This window comes from Narcine bancroftii, chromosome 12 (assembly GCF_036971445.1).
Source record: "Narcine bancroftii isolate sNarBan1 chromosome 12, sNarBan1.hap1, whole genome shotgun sequence".
Taxonomy (NCBI): Eukaryota; Metazoa; Chordata; class Chondrichthyes; order Torpediniformes; family Narcinidae; genus Narcine; species Narcine bancroftii.
This window is the reverse complement of record NC_091480.1, coordinates 55,513,013-55,535,485: the sequence shown is the minus strand read 5'-3', so window position 1 is coordinate 55,535,485 and position 22,473 is coordinate 55,513,013. Positions and strand designations below refer to the sequence as shown.

At 45.3% G+C, this 22,473-nt stretch overlaps 1 protein-coding gene across 7 annotated transcripts in view; it reads left to right on the top strand.

The window, feature by feature from the left end:
• csrnp2 (cysteine-serine-rich nuclear protein 2) overlaps window positions 1-22,473 on the top strand; it is a 118,304-nt gene that overhangs the window by 87,278 nt on the left and 8,553 nt on the right. For 6 of the 7 annotated variants that reach the window (XM_069905892.1, XM_069905890.1, XM_069905888.1 and 3 more), the window contains 2 exons: window positions 5,182-5,349; window positions 10,896-11,155. In XM_069905892.1, coding sequence (XP_069761993.1) covers window positions 5,190-5,349; window positions 10,896-11,155 — 420 coding nt within the window. In that variant the 5' untranslated portion in view covers window positions 5,182-5,189. Of the gene's footprint in view, window positions 1-1,968; window positions 2,079-5,181; window positions 5,350-10,895; window positions 11,156-22,473 lie in introns of those variants that run through there. The other variant, XM_069905891.1, reaches the window with a different exon arrangement.

Sequence of the window (22,473 nt, the reverse complement as noted above, 5' to 3'; positions counted from 1 at the left end):
TATTGCACACATGGAATAGCTTTAAAATGTGGCCAGCTTCACACCAAAAGAAATCAGATTCTCATTGGTTGAAAATGATGTGCAGGCCTGACGTCTGCGCTGGTGACGTCAGGCTTCATGACGCCATTTTGCTTTCTTAGGGTGGAGAGCACTGTTTGGTGCCATCCCGGAAACAAATTGAATTAAAGACAGAGGTCATAAGTGATTTACAGAAAACCAAGTAGATTGTTATTACTCCTGTCATTTCTTCTGCGGGAACCCTGCGCCTTTCCACAGAACCCAGTTTTGGAAACCCTGGTCTGGAGAATGGGAACATCCATCCGTTGGTTTATACAGGTGGATTTTCAGCCCATGAAATGAACTTTGTGAGCAGCTTCAAGCTACTCTAACTGGCCTGGATTTACCGGTCAATCCATGGGCACTCCTTTCCAACGTGCTGGGAGCGGGATTTGGGATATGCAGTGGGACTTAGCAAATGAGCGATTGGCTCCTTGGTCAAATCTTTATCTGTTTGTGGTCTGTAAGCCCTCTGCTCTCTGAGGGGTTTGATAATACAACTTGCAGGCTCATTTACTACAGGGCATCGGTATTTTTCCAATTTACTTTGGGTACCACCATATTTGCAAGTTACTTTTGTGCAGCATCAATAGGATGGCATTCACTGGTAATGAAGTACTTTTCAAGTATAGTAAGACCCCTGGTATCTGGCCTATAAAGATTGGTAGATGTCGGATAAGTATATTTTCCGGTTGCTTGAGACATTCTTACAATGTCTAAATTCCCACTTCCCCTTTTACACTCTGAAAATGCTGTCTTTTTCCTTTTGATCAGAGTATCTGCCTATGATCGGACTCGGCTGGCTGTTGGAACAGAGCTGGCAGTTCTGAATCTCTTCCATTCCTTTTTGACTGTGCAAACCAGTATGGAAACTCAGTACTTTTTTTTATATAGCAAGCAAATGATCTCTTGGAGGATCTCAGTGGTTTGAGCAGCATCAGTTTGGGGAGGGAGAAATAATCATTCTTGATTCAGATCAAGACTTGATGAAGGATCTCAATTCAAAATGTGAAAAACTGGTGGGGTCCTGCGTTACAAAACTCACAAAGAAGACCATTTACTGTAGATGGCGGTGTATAAGACAACTTGTGTACAAGACAGCCCCCTGAATTTCCAGCTAAAAACGCAAGTTTTGACCTATACTGACTGTATAAGAATACCTCCAAGACAGACACTTACCGCTGATCAGTGGAATGTTGCTGCTAGGTATATTTAATATACGAATCCACAATATTTTAAAAGCAAATTACCCAGTGAAGGTTTAAATTGGCAAATTTTAAAATGAACCACTGTCGGCTCCTTTGACAGGCTGTTTAAAGCCCGTACAGTGCCTTCAGACTGGGCGGTTGTACCCCACGAGGGAGTGCTAAGATTTCACTGTTAAGGTTTGGATTTTGTACTTTATGTACAAGGTGACTCTGGTTTTGGGGTGAACGGCTTGTATGCTGGCATATATGGTAGCTCTTTGGAATGTTGCCCATCAATCTTCCTCCCTTGCTCTTTCCCTGGATCTCTGTACATTCTTTTCCATAAAGTGTCTGTCCATTCCTTCATGAAGGTACTAGTTAGGTGTGCTTCCCCCACCCCTAAAGGCAGTGAATTTCAGGCCATCACACTCTCTGAAAGCCCAGCTTTGTCTTTTGCCTTGGTCTTTGTTCTTCCGTTAACTGTTGCTCAAATTAGCTGGCGTGCCAGGAGCGCAACACTCCTCCATGAGGCCCATCGATTTTCAGCCTCAGGCCTGTGAATGGATTCATTAAAGCTGCATTCAGCAGTGACTGCTCTGAAGTGGCCTTCAAGCACAGGGCAGATCATGATGGCCTGGTGTGGAGAAGCATGTGATCTGGTTGCTAGGTGCACTTGTTCCCAACATCACAAAGTGAATAATGTGCACTTGGAGCAGATGTGCAGGGCTGCCTTGGGTCAGGAGAAGAAGCAGAATGGCAATTGGCTGACCGACGAGTGTACACTGGAGAAGAACACGAGAAGCACAGGGGAAGAAGTTGGGATATTTGTATAATGTAATTTTAGTTTTCAGTGTTTTGCCATTGAGAATTAATTCCTACTCTTACCCACCCCCTGGTGGTGTGTGGTTGGGGGGTTCCTTGCTGTGCTGTACAAGAATTCCTGCTGGAAGGAGCCTGTGTTAATATTGGCTGAAGGCAGGGCCACTGCGTTGCTCCTTTAAGCCAGGTTTTCTGCACTTGCTGTTGCAGTTCTCCTCGTCCTCTTCTGCGCAGCATAATTGTGCAAACTGGTTCATTTGTATTGAGTGGTTTTGGCAGAGCAAAGGATGAGCAGATGATTTGTAAGTTCTCAGGTTTTACACTGAGCAGCCTCTGTGGGAAGCCATTGAGTGAAGATGTGAGTTAAATAGTGTTCCAGGGTTCTATGCTAGCCATCATTTCAACGTAGACTAATCTCACTTGGCTGCAATAATTGCATCTCCCTTATTCAACTACCTGCCTAAATGCCTCTCAAATGTTGTTACTATTGTAGATGCCACCACATCTAACAGCTCATTCCAGATGAGTGGAAATGTTTACCCCTCAGAACCCTTCCTCCCTCTCACCTTAAATCCATGCCCTTGAGCTTTAGAGGCCCCTACTGGGGAAAACAGACTCTTAAGCCCCTTTCACACTTGCATCCCACTAAATTGGCTGTTCAGTGTCCTGGGATAGGAATGGGGGTTTGACTTTTCACATTTCACCACTCCTAATTGGGACATTGTACGTGTTCACACTTGCAAGGAGCCATCCCCAGGGTTAGGACTGTTCTATCTTCTACCGGTGATGTCATGACGCATCGTGCGATGGTGGACCTGCTCTAAATCCTGATCAATGTGTTATGATCCTATATTCAAACAAAATTAATCATGCCTAATTATAACGTAATTAAACTTTATGTACAGCACAGTTTGAGCCCTTGAGCCCCTGTTGTTGTTGGACCGATCTATACAAACCACATAGGGACCGTGGAAAAGTGCTGGCAATAAATAGCAATTAGCGTACAATTTTTAAACAGCATGGGAAAGTTTGTAGCACTATAGCACACAATTTATACAGTGTGGGAAAGTTGGTAGCACAATAGTGTACAATTTATAAATATTGTGGGGGGAGGGGAAAGCAATGGCAGACCTGCCCTCCCAGAATTCCATGCAGCAGAGAAAGCTGTATGCCCAACTGCATGCATGGAAGGATTTTTCTGCTGCATAACATTCTGGGAAGTCAGGTTGCCATTGCTTTTTCCCCACTGTCTTTATAAATTATGCGCTAAAGTGCTACCAACTTTCCCAACCTGTTTAAAATTTGTCCCCTATTGCTATTTATTGTTTATTTCATTTTGCTCTTGCTGTGACTTCCCCACGGCAAAGTTTATACCTTCATTTTAATCTTTTCTTCCTTCATGTTCCTGTGCTTATGCAAAAACTAGGGTCATCTCTATCCCAGAGTGCAATTGCAACGCCGGCGAGGGGATTGTACTTTGGGTCGAGGCCATCAATCCCTGGCAGGAGATGATGTCATCTGATGCCAGTGTTGAGCTGATTTTGCTTTCACACTAGGCACTTTAAAGGCCGATTGGCTGTTAATTCCTGGGATCACTTGCAAGTGTGAAAGTGGCTATATTTTATGTACTGTACCTCATAGTACAATTGGACCAGGATGGAAGGCACTGGAGATTTATTGAAACAGAGATTTTGTGACATGTGTAAAGAATGACAAGTGTGGTCTCTGAGAAGGATGATGCCAAGGATTCGGACAAGACTCCAACCCCTTGCCATTTCGAGAAAGAGCGAGAAATTCTCCCTGGTGTACTGGGGCCAAAATGAATCCCTTAGTCTTAAATCAGATTATTGAATTTTAATTTTTTTTAGTTTAATTTTTTCAATATTTTTATTAACATTGAAATTCCACATCGAAAAATACAGATATATGTTAAAAGTCAAAAAGATAGATTACACTTAAATCATTAATTTCATCCGATTCCCCACGTTGTCAATCAGATTACATTGTATTAAAATTTTATTATTTAAAAAAAATCTAAACCCATTACAAAAAAGCGGTTTTTCAAAGGAAATCTTATCAGTGATAAATGACATCATTAGTCAACATGTCTACCTTCATAACAAATCCGATTTTGAAAGTAATTGGAAAAGGGTCTCCACAGTGTTTGATCATTTGAATTCAAATCGGAAATTTGAATTCGAGTAGATCAGATCTACTCTAAGTTTAAAAGTGACATGATGTCATGAGCCATTGAGCACGACGAGGTGGGGTAACGTCCCTCTGTCTGAGCAACTCTGCCTGCCTAGCCATTAGAGAATAAAAGCTAATACATGCAAATCAGATGCTGTTAAAGTTCTGTCACTCTCTCCAACAATACCAAATAAAGCAGTTAAGGGATTAGGTTTAAAATTATCTTTAAAAAGTGAAGAGTAAGTTTGAAATACTTCACTCCAATACAATGGGTCCAAAGTTGTAGTTACAGTTGAAATTAAAGTAAATTAATTTTTAGTAAAGTGATAGTTCCCACTGCTCGCGGCAGGCCCATGACCCCGCGAGCCCCAAGTAGTTGTTACTGCTCCTGGTGGCAGCCAGAGTCCAGTGACTTGTGTTATATCTGAATTCGTGTTAAATTGGGTTGTGTTAAATTAGGGTTCCACTGTATTTAGTTTAGACATACAGTACAGTAACAGGCCCTTTTGGACCATGAGCCCATGCTGCCCAATTACACCCAACTGACCTACAATATATTGAATGGTGGGAGGAAACGGGAGCCCCCAGAGAAAGCCCACACAGACCCAGGGAGAACGTACAAACTCCACACAGACAGCGCAAGATTTGAACCCCGGTCCTGATCGCTGTAACTGTGTCGTGGTAACCGTGTCGTGCTAACTGCTACACCAATCGTGATGCCCCATACTTTCACGTTGCAGTTAGAACACTGGTCGCGCTTTTGCAACATCCCAATGTTGGAAATATAGACGGGCCTAGATTTTCTGCAATTTTGATGAGACGAAGGTGGAGATCCACATGCTGATGGCTTTTAACTTCTTGTGCATTATGGGGTGGTGGCAGATACCTTTGTTGTGGTGTTTTGTGACATTCTCCTTTTCTTTAACAGAGTGAGAAATGGAGGTGGCGGTGAGTGGGAACCTGAAGCGCAAATTTGAAGTGGTGGACGGTTCGTCCTTGTGCTCTTCACCAAAAGAATCGGATGATGAAGTTTCCAGCAGCGACAGTGCAGACAGCTGTGACAGCCTCAACTCTCCCAGCTTCAGGGAGCTGAGCCGTAGGTGTCTAAGGCACTTGAAAGGGGCAGCCCCTCACTTTGGCATTGCAGCCTTGGCGCATATTTGGGTGAAGGGGCAACTCCATGGTTCTAGATACCTTTGCTAGAAGAAGCATCCACCCTGTCAGGTCCCCACAGTATTCTGCACGTCTCCACAGTCCTCTCTCATTACATCAATGAATACAGGCCTAACTTTCTTCATTCGTGAAGTCCTTTATCCCTGGCACCAACTCAGAGAACTTCCTCTGCACCTGACTCTGAAGCAAGCATGTCCTTCAATATGGAGACCAAATCTTCATGCGGAATTTTAAAGGCAATTGCATTACCCCACCCCTGTGTTTTCCCCTCAGTTGTACATACAATTCTCCTTGTAATATATTCAAAATGATTTTATGATCGATTAATAAAACCAAAAATGTGATATTACATGAAATTTCCTCTAGTTGGATAAGGCTATCAAAGATCATCAGCAGAAATTGCCCGGTGCCCCTTTTTACACTGAAAAGCTGTATTATTGCCATATACATGACCTGGATTCCTGAAGCAAAAGGCGGGACAGGTTGGCCAGCAGCACGACAACACGGCTCATCCTTTTAGACTGGTCCTGCATCAATACGCTCCACCTCTAAAACTACCTACCTTGGAAGATTGAAGCCGGGTAAGTTTAGGACACCCCCCCAACCCCAATCTGTTTTCGATGAGTTTATACAGTGCTCGAAAGGTGGATAATATCCACCTTTCAAGTGCTGTGTAAAAGGGGTAAGAGAGAAACAAAAGAGAGCCCACCCCCCGTCACTAAATGTCCATGGATTCATCTCCATCCCTCCTGCAGCCACACAGTCCAGTCCAAACCATCAGCAACTCAAGATGCACACCTCTGACATGATTGGGAACCTCCAGCCCCCTTGGCGCCTTCTTGCATCTCGGTTCCAACACCTGGTTCCCCTTCAGCCAGTCTGCTGCCCGATTGAAACAGAGCATAAACTGTTGAAGTCCTAGTACTAATATCCAGGCCACACTTCGGGTACAGGAATATCGTTCCGTGATGGTGGCAACACAAGTGGGCAAGGAGGGGAAGAAATCTCTTGGCAATGCTTGCCTTTGTTAATCAGGTCATTGAGTATAGGAGTTGCGATGTCATCTTGGAACTGTAAACCTAAGTCGCCAACCGCCCACAGTCTGTGGGTCCCTCATCTCGAGTCACCAGTGGCCTGCAGCCTGTGTGCTATTCAGCCGCTGGTTCCTTACTGGTCTGCCACCGTGGTCACCATCCCGTGGGTCATCTCAAACAGGGAGGTACTCCCTGCTATCTGGTGCCCTGCGCCAGTCCGTCTGCTTCCCCGGAGTCTGCAACCCCTTGTGGCCGCTACTGATCATAGACGATGCCATCTCAGGCGCAGACCCCGCGGTCATGGGATCTTAAAGTAAACCAACTTCAGCTCCTTTAACAGGCCGTTTAAAGCCCATGGTCAGTGCCAAGGAGAGGCATTCGCCCGCCCCGCGAGGTGCTGTGGCCCCCCCGCCCCCGCGAGGTGCTGTGGCCCCCCCGCCCCCGCGAGGTGCTGTGGCCCCCCCGCCCCCGCGAGGTGCTGTGGCCCCCCCGCCCCCGCGAGGTGCTGTGGCCCCCCCGCCCCCGCGAGGTGCTGTGGCCCCCCCGCCCCCGCGAGGTGCTGTGGCCCCCCCGCCCCCGCGAGGTGCTGTGGCCCCCCCGCCCCCGCGAGGTGCTGTGGCCCCCCCGCCCCCGCGAGGTGCTGTGGCCCCCCCGCCCCCGCGAGGTGCTGTGGCCCCCCCGCCCCCATATGCTCGCAGGCATTGTTTCGTTGTCAGTCCCGCCCCCCCACGTCATTAGCGTCCAGCTATTTCAGCTGCTACATCAGAGGGACGGAGATCGTTTACGCCCCTGCTGAGTGAGTTGATGATTGTTGGTCTGTACCCGACCCAGTTACCCTAATGCCCTTTTCTAACACTGTTTCTGGTGTCGACCCTGACCGAGCCTATGGCTGTCAGAATGGGCGGATCATTGTTCCATTAGCTTTCCCAATGAATTGCTCTTTACCTGTTTACTAACTTATGTTTCACCTACAAATAGCCCCAGATCTCTTTGACCTGCACCATGTTGCTGTTTTACTTAATTTAAAATTTTTTTTACTCTTCTTTCAAAAGTGGATTTCCCCACAAATTCCATTTGCCAATTTACAGTGCACACACTAAATATCTGAGCCAATCTATAAGTATTTCCATATTCTGAGTCTTGTTAAACCACCTATTTTTGTGACAGCAAATTTAGTTACAGTGAGCTCGTTCATTAAAACGGAGCGTAAACTGTTGAAGCCCTAGTACTGATCTCTGTGCCGTGCCTGGGGTGGTGGTACATTGTTCCATGAGTACGGTGGTGAATTAGCTATTAGGCTGAGTAGGCCTAAGGCTAGGGCCCCAGAATGGAGGGGCTCCCGGGCAGGAGCGGGGGCGTCAGGCTCTACAATTCTTTCAACCCCAAAAGTCCCATTGACCCCCAGTTGTTGATATTGACCACTTTGGAGACCCCTAATGTAATTTATTTAATGTAACAATGTCACTGTTTTATTCAATTAAGGGTGGGGGGGGGTGGGGTGGGGACAAGTTAAGGGGGAGTCTTACTAAAGGTCAGCCTAGGAACCTGGGTAGTAGTTAATCCACCACTGCATGAGTGTGGCCACACAAGTGGGTGGGGAGGTGAAGAAAGCACTTGGCAAGCTTGCCTTCAGTAATCATGTCATTGAGAACAGGGTCTGGGATGTCATCGTGCAATTGTAAAGATGGTGAGACCACAGTTGCATTGAGACTACAGTTGTTAATGTGCAGCGTCCTGATTGCTGGGCTATAGGAAGGATATCATTAAACTGGAAAGGGTGCAGAAAAGATGCTGGCTAGGCTGGGATTCCTTTCCCTGGAATGTAAGAGGGTGCTGCTTACAAAATGGATTTGGGCTGATTCTTAACCACTGTGTTGGTGAGTGCAGTTGTGATTCACTAATGTTGTAGCTGGAGCTTGTTACCCTCCTGTGATGCTGCACTCTATTCCATGTCAAGCTGAACATCTAGCCTGTTGTGCAATGGGCTTCCAATGTGATATTACCTGCTTGCACTGAGTGCCTCAACCCCCCCCCCACCCCAAAATAATGTATTTGTGTGTGTTATTTGGAGAGCGATGGTTTCTTTCCAGAACCATGGTGTGGTGTGCGTTAGACCAGTGGGTCAGGGTCAGGATGGCACAACAGAAACATTTGAATTGAAGAGGCAGGGGGACTAATCTTCTCTTGCAAAGAGCTTACAGGTGTTTCACCAGCTGGGCTGTAACAAAGTAGTCTTCACAACAGGCTGTGTGAGAAACCATCAACTGCAGAGATGAAATTAATGGGCTTTACTAAACTGCTGAGGTGAGGTTTGTTTCTTGAAAATTGGAAATGGTGCTCCCAGAAACCTGTTCTTCCTTTCTCAGTGAAAGACTCTGTTTGATTTTAACAGCATTTCACAGCTAATTTCCCTTTGCCCAGACGCTGTCTGTTTCTCACAAAGGGCCAAATATTCAGGTGATTGATGGAACCTGAAGAACTGTTCTGACATTTGGGTTCCTGCTTGGATTAAAAAGCCTTTTCGCCCCTCCACCACAGTCGAGATTACGAAGGGGCAGATTGCAAGCAGATAATGAACTGGAGATGAGCCAAGAAGTAATAGCACACAGGACAGATGAAGTTGGGAGAGACCGGGGGGGGGGGGGGGTGGGGGGAGGGGGGGCATGCGGGAGGTTGAGAGGAAAGCGAGTATGGGAATGGGCTCAGAAAATGGGAGCAGGTGAAGAATAGATGGAAAAAGTGGAAATAGATTGGGTTGGGGTTACCTGAAACTGGAAAATTCAATGCTTTTGCAGTGGGGTTGTAGGCTACCCAGGTTGAAGATGATGTGTTGTTCCTCATATTTTCTTCTCATACTCTCCACACCTTCATTTGTCTTAGCCCCTACCCAGGCCACCCCTTCCCTTTTTTATGATTTCTATCTCCCCTTTCCATCTTAGTCTCCAAAAAAGGTCCTGACCTAAAGCTTTGAACATTTCTATTCACGGAGGCTCCCTGTGCTTTGTGGTTGCTCAAGATTCCAGCATCGGCGGCTCTTCTGAATTGTAAGGGTGCTGGACTCTGAACAGCAACTCGCTTGAGTTCTCCTTACAGTCAAATCTGTCTCCAACCTTCAAGAATGACATTGTGGCAGAGTTGTGAAAGCTCACTTGGTTCTCTGCCCCTGTGGCCTGGGGCTCCTCGCGTAACATCACGGGAAAGTTGTAGGACTAAGAGGAAGGAGCAAGGGGCATATCCAATTGGATAGCCCATTTTTTTAAAAAAAAGCCTGTTGTTAGGAACCCAGAGGACCCCAAAACCCAGCAGCAATAGAAATTCACCAAGACAAATGGTCACTTAAACAAGTTGCTTTTAATTATCTTTAAACTTGAAAATAGGATCAAACTTTAACTTATTACTATTTAACTTGACTTAATTTAACCCCCTTTTAATTCTAAGCACATTGTAAAAATAAAAACTTCTTGCAGAGCTCCAAACACAATCCTTGAGAGATCTTATCAGCCTCTGCCTGTATATTGTTCAATTTGCACCTACCTCTGAAGTTCATTCCAAAGTAGTTCCATTGTCTTTTGCAAAAATCCCTGGTGCCTGAATGTCTGGCCTCAGCAAAGCTCTTGCATTTTAAATGAGATGTGAATTGTAAGTATCTGTTTGTGAAGTGACCTACACTAACCCCCCCCCACAATCTATCTCTTTTAAAGACATATTTATATATAATATAACCTGTAATACATGAGTGGTTGAATGGTGTACGATACAATAAGATTGAGACCGTCACAGAAAATCAGCACAGAAACAGGCCCATTGAGTCCACACTATCAACCACCCATTTACACCAATCCGGCATTATTCCCATTTATTAATTCTCTTCCTATTCCCATCGTTCCCCTGGATTTTACTGCTCTCCTACACACTTGGGAAAATTTAGTGGCCAATTAGCCGACCATTCCTTTTGTCTTTGTGATATGGGAGGAAACTGGAACATCTGGTTGGGGTGGGGGAGGGAGAAGTCCCACACAGTCAGAGGACATGTGCAAACTGCATAGATGGGACCATTGAACAATTCTCTGGTGCTGAGAGGCAGCAGATCTACAAGCTTTGCCACTGTGCCTCAACTGTTGGTGTTAGTGTTCTTTACATCTACTCATCCAGCCATCCTATGTGAAGAAGGAGGGAGGTGCAATTTAAGGCTCCAGGCCCCTTGCAGCTGATGAGGTACTTTTTTCTGTTGAATGTTCACTGTTCTTAAGCTTGAAAGATAGTTTGTGCATGGCAGGCTTCCATGAGGAATCTTCAAACATATAAAATCTAATCGATTTTAAGGCTGTAGTGAGTGCCCTTTCAGTAAGTGTCTGTGCACAGCCTTTCAGTGTTACCTCTGCCGCTGGTTTGGCATCTGTTCCCAGCACAGTGACTGGTGACTTCTCTGTTTCAGCAACCTCCATCCTGAAAAAACAGAAGCGGCTGAGGGCCAAGAACGTTCGCTTCGATCAGGTCACAGTCTACTATTTCACCCGCCGACAGGGCTTCACCAGTGTGCCCAGCCAGGGTGGCAGCTCTCTGGGCATGGCCAGACGCCACAGCTGCATTCGCAGGTACACACTGTGCGAGTTTGCTCAGGAGCAGGAGCACCTTCACCGACAAATGCTCCGCGACCATTTAAAGGAAGAAAAGCTCAACGTACGGAAAATGAAGGTAAAGGTCGATCCTGTTTCTGGGCTTGTCTGAATGTTCGCTGGGCTTTGTCAAAGGAAATAACATGTTATTATGACAGAACTTATGTTGGAGAAAATGTGGGGACCTGTTATTTCCTTTGAAGTGACTTGTTAATTTATTATAGAGACCAATTCTAACGGTGGATTAAATAGTGGCTTTTGTAGAACTCTGAAGGTTTGTTTGGCAGATATTCATTAATGTCCAAGCAGCCTGAAACCTTTATGATTATTTGATACCCAGATTGGTTTTAAAATAAATTCAAGTGCTCTCTCTCCATTTCCATCAGCCCAGCCTTTCTTTTTGAAGTGAGTTGGTCTCACTTGAGACTAACAGTCCCAGCCACCCTGACTTAAGAAAATAGGCCTCAAATGAAGAGTGCTATTGTACAAAACGTCAACTGTTTTGCCTGCATTGAGAAAAATCTGGATTTGTTAATTGCATTGATGGCGGGAAAATGCTACTGGCTGGAGAATGAGGCACTGGGACAGTTGGCAGGCCTGGTGGTGGAAATGGGCCTGAAATTGCTCCTTGCGATGAGATTAGTTGGTAGAAAAACATGCTTTTGTTCTTTTCAAAAAAAATTTTTTGACCATGCTAGAATGTGCCAGACTTCAGTCAATGAAATAACACTCCCTTTCACACCGCCAACCCTCCGAGGAAGCGGGTAAACGTACCGGGCCTGCTGCACCCAGGGAGCCTTTCTCACTGCACCATTATTTACCTGGTTCATCGGGAACCTGGCATTTTAAAGGGGGGGGGGGGGTCCTGCCTCCAGCAAGTAATAACAGGAATAAAGTACCTATGCGCTCAATGTATAAAGGACGGTGGGAGAATCTCCCGCAGTGGGCTTCAGACTGTTCAAACGGAGGACAAACACACAGACCAGCTTATCATTATTCCATAAACAATAGAGTATAACAACTATTTATAAAACATTTATATTGTATTAGGTATTAGAAGGAATCTTGTGATGATTTAAAGCACAGGTACTCGCTGACAGCCCCACCGACTGCACACTTATATTTCACAGCATGGCCAGCCACGCTCTGCCAGATGAACGCAAGCACATAGGCACTAACGGTACCCGGTAAGTCGAGTAGACCATTCACACCCCCACTAAGTGATTAGTGAGTTAACTCGGCTGCGCTCTGACACTTGCCCCCACCAAGAGTCTGAGCCCGGTTGATTTTTTTTACTCGCCCTGCCCGGATGGGACCTTTCACTCCGCCACGTTACCTGGACCCGCAAATTTGGCCGGTCCAACCCACGTGAAACTATTTCGTACAGCAAGCTCCCACGCACAGTTTTGTAATACTGGCCTGATAAATTGGTTTAGCAATGTTGATTGAAGGATTAAAAATCATCTCAGAATAGTTCCAGAGGAAATTATATACTTGCGAAGTGATGATGGAGAAGCTTTGCCTTCAGCACTGGCACTCCCTCAGGCCCACCCAACCCTATTGGCTGGCTTTCTCTCCTTTTATTTCCTAAGTTTCTGGGACAGGACTTGAGCCCAGGATCTCCTGACTCTGACGTGAGAGTGCACAGGACAAAGGGATGGGTGTCCTGGATAAATGTGTGTAGAATTCTACTTGTGAAAAGTTGTGTGCTGCTATGATTGAATCTGATCTCAATCTGCAGGGCTTTGTTTCAGAGATTCAGCCTCGGGTCCCAAAAAGGACACCACAGCACTGCCTTCTCCTAATGTCCCACTCTGCCACATTTTGCCCAAATCTTCTTTCAGACTATTTAACAGTTTTGAAACACTGGGAGCTGTATTCAATCCTAGTCATTGGAGGAAGGTGTGAATAGAAGTTGCGGCAACCTGGTCACCTTGATGCTCCTTCTAATTCCATGATTGATTTCCTCAGTAAAATATAGATGATTTTAGGGCACGGTATTGTGATTAGACTGCAAGCTCAGAATTGAGTGGGAAACCAGGCAATCTGGACATTTTTCATTTGGAACTTGGCAAGTGCGTGGCCACCCACTGCTCTTACCTTTGTCTCCTTATAATTGTTCTTTCAAGTACTGTTGTTACACGTATTGAACAAAGTGTTACAATTGCATGCAGCAGATGGAACATTCTGATGATCACTTGGTTTGATGGCTTTGTGTCATAATTGGAGGAGCTGGATGTGTCACATCTGAGTGGCTTAAGCTTTTCGGTGCAAGCACAATGTCCCTTTTCTAAAATAAGAAGCTCCTTGTGTGGTGGCATAAACTCTAGTAGCTTCACAGACTTGTGTCTGAAGGTCTCGGTGATTGGCAGGATTTCCTCTGCTGAATTGTTGCTTTTTTGTTAAGGAGAGTTGCCAGTGCTTGTCTTCCTGGTCCGAGTTCACCACATGTCTTGCATAGGGGTGACCAGACAACCGGTTTTAGGCCGGGCATTTTGAGGACTCTGTCCTCAAACCTTGAGCCAGACATTAGTTTGTCCTCCATCCCCAAATGGAGGACAAATCAAGGGGCAGGAAGGGCACTTACCTGTTCAATGCGGCGTGCGCGGCCATGTTTCTTGGGCACAGGCACAATGATGGGGGTGGGTGACGGGGAGAGTGAAGGTGGCACACGAAGGTCCATGGCAGGTAAGTCAACTCCCCCCCCCCCCCCCCCATTGCTGAGAAAGCTTGTGACGCTGACCTTGCATGTCCTCCGTTTTGGTAAGTTGTAAATGAGTGATTCTCGACATAGAGATTTTCCTCTATTCCCACAGGAGAAAGCCAAGGGAAGCAGCCTTCCGCCATCTCCAGAGTAGTTACTGTGGGAATCTTTTGTATAAACCCAAAGATGGGAGAAGTGGCCCTTCACTTTATCGTCTTGTCAGTGAAGGGGATGGTCCAGTGGAAGAGCAAGTCAAAACTGGGTGCAATGTTTCTGGTGGAAGGTCCAAGAAAGCACTGGGATGAACCAAGAGGACGAGAGCCCATTGTTTTTTTTTTAAATATTCCATTTTTGATTTTCCAAAGACTAGTGCAAATCCAATCAACAGAATTTTACACTCTCTTTCCACGTAATAAGATTTCAGAGCCCTTATTCCCCCTCCTTACACGCTCCCCATCTCAAATTATACAAATACCAAAATGCAAACATACAGAAACCACTTAAACACTGACAAAAACAACGATCCTCCTTGAGGCGAGAGGAGCTCGAGTGTTAAATAAAAACAGGTCGTCTGCACCACATTCCCCATTTCATACTCAATTCTTTACCTGCTGGGACAGATTATTTATTTTCTCTTATTCGGGGAGGGAGAGGGGTGAGAATTATATCTGTGCCCCAATCTGCTTCCGATTCGGTTGTCACACTTAAATGAATGTGTCCTATCTCTTCCGTAAATTGTCGATGGTTTTCTCCAGGGAATTCAGTATTTCATTATGTGATATTTAGCTGGGAGTCGGACTTCCATGTGACCGCGGGATACTTCCTGGCTACTGACAATGTGACCTTCATAAACTGAATTTGGTGTTTGGACAATCTAAACTCTACTTCCCCAATGGCCCCTAGAAGGTAAAACTCCACATCCTGTGGAAAATCCACATTTGTTATCTTTTTCAGAGAGCCCCCCCAGGTCTTCCCAGAAGGATCTCACCCTTGTACACAACCAGGTGGAGTGAACAAAGGTTCCAGCCTCCACACCGCACTTAAACCACTTTCCCAAATTCCTGGCTTTGACTTGTGTAATTTTATCAGTGTGAGGTATAACTGATGCAAGAAATTATATTGCACCAGCATGTGACTGATCCAACACAAATCTTCCCACCAATTGTTCTGCCCAAGTCCGACTCCCATCTTTCCCTTGACCAATGTCAGCCCGACTTCGGGCCTTCACTTCGGATTATGGAATACATCCCAGATATAAATTCAAATTAGAGTTCCTATGTCACTACAGCCGGGCAGGGTCATTGTCAGTCCTCAGTTTGTCCCTTAGGAAAGATCTTAATTCCAGAAAGTAGAAGAATGTTTTATTCGATAATCCTATTTAGACCTCAACTGCTCGAATGACACGAGCTGCCCTTGATCGTAACAAGCCTCAATACATCGGATATTGCCCAGAGACAAGAGCCAGTTTTAAATAACACAAGAAATGGGAGTGTGAGTAGGTCACTCAGCCCTGCCCCGCCATTAAATAAGATCAAGGCTAATATGATCTTGGCCTCTGCTCCACTTCCCTACTTGTTCCACATTTGACTACCCAAAGGTCCAAAAATCTCTCTGTCTCATCTTTGAATGCTATGTTGGAATTCATAGAGAGAGGATTTGAGTCCAGGAGCAGGGAAATCCTACTGCAGCTGTACAGGGCCTTGGTGAGACCACGTCTGGAGGACTGTGTGGAGTTTTGATCTCCTTATTTGAGGAAGGACATCCTCACCATGGGCGTGGTGCAGAGAAAATTTACTTGACTGATACCAGGGATGGAAGGACTTGCACATGAAGAAAGGTTGGATAGACTAGGCTTGTATTCTCTGGAATTTAGATGATTGAGGGGGGATCTTATAGAAAATTCTTAAGGGTTTAGACAGACTAGGCGCAGGAAGGCTGTTTCCAATGCTGGGAAAAACCAGAACTAGGGGGTCACAGTTTAAGGATAAGGGGGAAGTTTTTTAGGACTGAGATGAGGAAAATTTTCTTCTCTCAGAGAGTGGTGGGTGGATCTGTGGAATTCTTTGCCACAGGAAGTAGTTGAGGCCGGTTAGATTTGGCACTTTTGTAGCTAAGGGGATCATGGAGCATGGGGAGAAGGCAGGAACCGGGTACTGATCAGCCATGATCATATTGAATGGTGGTGTAGTGCTGAAGGCCAAATTGCCTACAATGTTTCATTGTCCTCCAGATGGGAAAATTCCAAAGATTCATGACCATGATGCAGAGAATACCTTCTCAGCTCTGTCTTGATTGGATGACCCTTTATTATTGCCTCCCTAGGTCTAAGATCCTCCATGAGAGGTGACATCCTCTCTGTTTCCACCCTGTTAAACTCCCTCAGGATCTTGGATGTTTGAATGAGGCCAGCTCTTGTTTTAAAGTCCAGCCTAATCTGCTCCTCATCAGACAAGCCATTTTCCCCAGCCAGCAGTGAAGCACACGAAGGAGACGAGAGTGGCAACTGAATCAGAGCAAGTGCTGATCTCTTCCTTTGCGTGGTTTGTGGGGATTGGGAAGGAAGTTTGATGTGAGATTCCATTCTGTTCTTCCAGTGTTTTAGAAAGGACGTGCAGTGTTTGCCAAAATGTTTGGGGAAAGGACACTTTTTTCCTTCATTTGCCCCTGTGCTCCAAAGTTCTAAATGTGTAATCAAACAATTTTCACATGATTAAAGGACATGTTCCAGGTTTTATTAAAAGGTATTTGTGTACATTTTGGTTTGACCATGTGGAAATTTCAGGGCACCGCTATATTTGGGACGTAGCAATATTAAAGTAGTCATGTTTAGTACTTTGTTGCATACCCCTTGCCTGCAATGACTGAAGTCTGTGATTCACAGACATCACCAGGTACCGAGTATCTTCTCTGGTGATGCTCTGCCAGGCCTCTACTGCAGCATCTTCAGCTCCTGCTGGTTTTGGGGACTTGTCCCCTAAGGTTTTCTCTTCAGCATATGAAAGGCGTGCTCAATTGGATTTAGATTGGGTGATCTGACTTGGCCATTCGAGAATTTTCCAGTTTTAGGCTTTGAAAAACTCCTTTGTTTCTTTAGCAGTCTCTTTGGGATCATTGTCTTGCAGTAGGATGAAGCGCCATCCAATGGGTTTGGAGGGATTTGCTTGAACCTGAGCAGATAAGATCTTTCTATACACCTCAGAATTCTTTTTGCGACTGCCATCATCAATGAAGATAAGTGCCCCAGTACCTGTGGCAGCCGTACATGCCCAGGGCCATAACACCCCCACCACCATGTTTCACAGGTGATGCTTTGTGTGCTTTGGATGTTGGCCAGTTCCTTTACACTTCCACACTTTGCTCTTACCATCATTCTGATACAGGTTAATTAATCTTGGCCTCATCTGTCCACAAGACCTTTTCCCAGAATTCTGCAGGTTCTTTTAAATACTTCTTGGCAAACTGTAATCTGGCTCTCCTGTTTCTGTAGCGAACTAGTGGTTTGCATCTTGCAGTGCAGCCTCTATTTCTGTTCATGAAGTTTTCTGTGGACAGTAGTCACTGACACATCCACACCTGCCTCCTGAAGAGTGCTTCTGATCTGTCAGACAGGCGTTTGGGGATTTTTCTTCATTATGAGAATCTGACAGAGACATACACAGAAAATATGTCAGGGATTGCAGGCCATTACAGCCTACAAAGTGAGGGCAAACACTATAGATGGCTGTGATTCTTCATTATCCGATGAGATGAACAACTTCAATACCCACTTTGAGAAGAACCACCAAACAGCACCTACTACAATCCCTGTAAAGGTTGAGGACCCTGTAATATCTGTTTCTAAGGGTGATGTCAGAACATCATTCAAGAGGGTGAACTCCTGATGGCGTACCAGGCAGGGTACTGAAAATCTGCATCGACCAACTAGCCGGAGTGTTCACGGACATTTTCAACCTCCCATTTTGGCAGTCAGAGGTTCATACCTGCTTCAAAAGGGCATCAGTCATCCCTGTACCTAAGAAGAGTAGCGTGAGCTGCCTCAACGACTACTGCCCAGAAGCAATAACCTCTACTGTGGTGAAATGCTTTGAGAGGCTGGTCATGGCCAGAATTAACATATACCCAAGTAAAGATCTGGACCCACTGCAATTCACCTATCGTCACAATTGCTCCACAGCAGATGCAATATTGCTGGCTCTCCACTCAGCTCTGGATCACCTTGAAAACAGCAATTCATACATACGGCTGCTCTTCATTGAATACAGCTCGACCTTCAATACCATTATTCCCTCAGTGCCGGTCAAGAAACTACAAACTCTAGGCCTCTGTACCCCACTCTGCAACTGGATTCTTAACTTTCTCATCAGAAGACCACAGTCAATATGAATTGGAAGCAACGTCTCCTCCTCACTGATTATCAACACAGGCACACCTCAAGGATGTGTGCTTAGCCCACTGCTCTACTCATTATACACCCATGACTGTGTGGCCAGGCACAATTCCAATGTCATCTACAAATTTGCCAATGACACCACAGTTGTCGGCAGAATCACAAATGGCAATGAGGAACCGAACAGGAGGGAGATAGATCAGCTCATTGAATGGTGTAATGACAACAACCTTGTGCTCAACGTCAGCAAAACCAAGGAGATGATTGTGGACTTAAGGAGGAAGTCAGGGGAACACGACCCAGTCCTCATCGAGGGCTCAGTAATGGAGAGGGTCAAGAACTTCTAATTCCTAGGGGTCAACATCTCCGAGGATCTGTCCTGCAGTCTCCACGTTGATGCCATCACAAAGAAGGATCGCCAGCAGCTATACTTAGTGAGGTATCTGAGGAGATTCAATATGTCACTGAAGACTCTCATAAACCTCTACAGGTGTTCCGTGGAGAGCATTCTGGCTGGTTGCGTCACTGCCTGGTATGGAGGTGCCAATTCTCAGGACAAGAATAAACTCCAGAGGGTTGTTAGCTCAGCCTTCAACATCACAGGCTCCAGATTCCACAACATCGAGGACATCGACATAAGATGGTGTCTTATAAAAGCAGTCTCTATCCTCGAGGACTCCCACCACCCAGGCCATGGCCTCTTCACTCTGCTACCATCGGAGAAAAGGTACAGGAGCCTAAAGACGAGCACTCAGCGGCACAAGGACAGCTTCTTCCCTTCCACCATCAGATTCCTGAATGATCAATGAACCACAGACACGGCCTGACTTTTCGTGCACTATTTTTTTTATATAGTAATGTTGCAAGATGGTTATAATATGAATGTTTACACTACGATGCTGCTGTAAAACACAGAATTTCATGACTTGTTCATGACAAAAATCCTGATTCTGAATTCTTCTGTCATCAGCAATGGAGTCTTCCTTGGAATACCAGTCTCTCTGCAATTACTGAGCTCACCAGTTCACTTTCTTCTCAATGATGTTCCAGACAGTTGATTTTGGTGATCATAAGGTTTGGGTGATGTCTCTTATGGTTTATCAGCCTCATAATGGCTTCTTTGACTTTTATTGGCACAACTCTGGTCCTTGTGTTGAAAAAATGCCAACTGCAGACTCCAAAAGTGATCAAAAACTTTGAAGCAAGCCCAGCTCTCTTATACCTGCACCAATGAAGCAATTAAACATCCCTGAGTAACCATAAATACCTGTGAACCAAGTTTCCCAAACATTATGGTGCCCTGAAATAAGAGGACTATGTATAAAAAGTGCTGTCATTTCTACATGGTCAAACCTTGGAGTGCCATTTGATTACAAATGTAAAACTATGGAGCATGGGGGAAAATGAAGGAAACAAAATGTGTCTTTGTCCCAAATATTATGCAGGGCAGTGTATATTTTGGATTTTTAAATAAAGTGAAAGGAACTCCCTTCTTAGTTTTCTGCCAAAACTTGGGTGCAGGGAGTGGGGTAGCATTTGGGCAATATGTCCACATTTATAGCCTTGATTTAAGAAGTTTGAATCTTCGGAGTGTTTGTGTGTGTTTCTGAAGTTTAAGAAAAATAATTCTTGCATATTTTCAGCATCGGAGAAATGCATTCTTGGGTCTGGAGAGGAAAAAAAACAAGCAAGTAGCTTTCAATAAGATTCCACAAATACTTATCAAAGGTCACAAACACCATGTATGTTGTGAAAACCAGAGTAGAATGTATCAAATTACATAAGGAACTAGGATCTTCCAGGAAGAATGCTCGGACAGACAAATGGTCAACTCTGTGTAATGTCTTGTTGTCGATTGGATAGTGGCCCATGATGCTGATCTTGGAAATAGAGCTTAGAAGAAGCAGATGGAATTGGGTTATTTGATATGAACAGGGAAGTGTGGGCCGAGCAGAGATGAGCACAGGTCAAAGGGATCTTTCTCCCCCTGTCTCCAGGTCTCTGAGCAGTGGAAATGGGGAACTCTGACCAATTCCGTTGAGACTGCATATTTTTGATCCTGCAAATATAAAGCTTTAAGTGCCCAGTTGTGAATCTGAGTGACGCACCGTGGAGGTGACTTGTGAACCTCCGTTCATTTCTCCCAGTGAGAAGGCCCGTTTACTCACTCCAGCTCACTCGCTCTCTCCCACAGTGCTTTGAGGGTAGCGTTGGGCCTCGATGATCAGGCCTTGTTCGATGAGCATGGCCTCCGAGCAAATTGAATGAGACGCAAGGGCAGATAGCTCAACAGCTCAACAAGCTGCTCGCTCACTGCCACTTGCCCCAGCGAAGACTCAAGCAAATTGAACATATTGTAAAAGCTGCACACTATCAATTTAACTTAATTTAGACCTACAGCACGGTAACAGGCCCTTCTGGCCCACAGGCTGTGCTGCCCAAATACACCCAATTAACGTGCAACCCTGGTGCATTTTTGAATTGAGCAAATGACTATGTGTATACAAGTTGTTCACTGCAGCGAGGCATGACTGCCCTTTATCTCTTCAGGATATTGCTTCCAGGCTGCATTTTGGCTGTTTGCCAGCATAATCTGTGTCAAAAATTCCCATCACCCCACAGACAAGGCTCCGAATGATGTCATTCCACACTCCATCTGTGTGTGGGAATAGTTTAACTGGTGCGGAGACGTCTATCTCGGTGACTGGAATCTTTGGGTTTGCTCCATTACAAATTGCTTGTCTGATCTGTGGAAGGTCCACTAAAACAGATAGCGTTTAGTCAAAGGTTATAAAAACGCGCCGTTGTTTGAGTATTTGTTGATTTTTCTTCCTGCTGCGTCTAGTGATCAGGCCGACGATGGAAAAACAATGGCTACTTTACCAAGCTGACTGACAGTTCATACCCACTTTTCTTTGAAATTATTATTCAGCATTTTATGGAGACAGTGGCTAAACCTCTTCTATTATCTGTATGCACTTTTCTCAAAGGAGAAAGATTGGATTTTCCTAAACATTATAAATTCATCTTGCATTCCACATCTATCCTGAGCAAAGGAAATGTGTGTCTCTGCCGGCTCCATCTGTTGTCCTTTTACCAACAATTTGAGCCCATTATCAAGAGCTGCCAAACGCCTCCTTGAAAATGGTTCTATTGTTGGGAGGGGTTTTCAAGTGTGGGTCCTGAAGTTGAGAACCCAGTTTTGAAATACCATGGTACTGTGGGCACCCACAATCAGTTGATCATGGGCCCCACAATATATAGGACAAATTCACTGCGCAGTCCACAAGCAGAGCAACCCTCCAGGATTATTCTCGATTCTCTAACAGGGGTGGCCAACCTTTTAATTTATAATTTAAACATACAACACGGTAACAGGCCATTTTGGCCCAAGAGCCCATGCCGCCCAATTGTCCTATGCCCTCGGTACGTACTCATGGGCCAAAATGGCCTGTTACCATGCTGTATGTCTAAATTAAATAATAAAAGGTTGGCTATCCCTGCACTAGAATTAAAGGTTTGTCTATCCAGAGGAAAAAAAACTCCACAGAAATGCTGGAGGAACTCAGCCAATCTTGCAGTGTCCATAGGAGGTAAAGATGTATTACCAACATTTCAGGCCTGAGGCCCCCTCCAAGGTATAAGCAAAAGGCAGGGAGCCTGTCTGCTTTTCACTCGAACCTTGAAGGGCTCAGGCATTCAGCCCTGTTCCTGCTGGGGGATGTTACAGATGCGAGTCCAAGATTGTCCAAACTCCAAACTCAATTCGTGAAGGTGGTCTTAGTGGTGGCCAGGAGATGCTACAACCGTTACCTGTAAAATTTGACTCCCAATTAAGCACAAGATGGAACACGAAGATGCAGAGCTGCGTTCCCCTGGAGAAAATTACTCACAACTTAAGAGGTAGACGTGACACAATCATCGAGGTGAGGCAGCCATACCTGTGACACGTCAAAACACAGGTGTGATTCTCCTACCCAGGGCCTTCCTCAATAGAGGATCACATGAGCCCTGACAATTTGGAAGTCCTGCCGGCTCTCCCCCCCCCCCCCACCTGTCCCTCACCTTTTTCTCATGTATTTGTATTGTTATTTTTAATAATTGATTTTTATGCTTGTACTGGGGTTGAAGTGGGAGGGAGGGTGAAAGGTGGGGGGGTGGGAAAGGAAAAAGAGAGGACTCGGAAAACAATGACCTGTAAAAGGTGAGGATTGTTCCCTACAATACGTGGGTGTAAATCTAGAAATAAAATTTTCAAAAAGAAGGGCTCAAGCCCTTTACCTCCTTACCTCCTTCGGACGCTGCG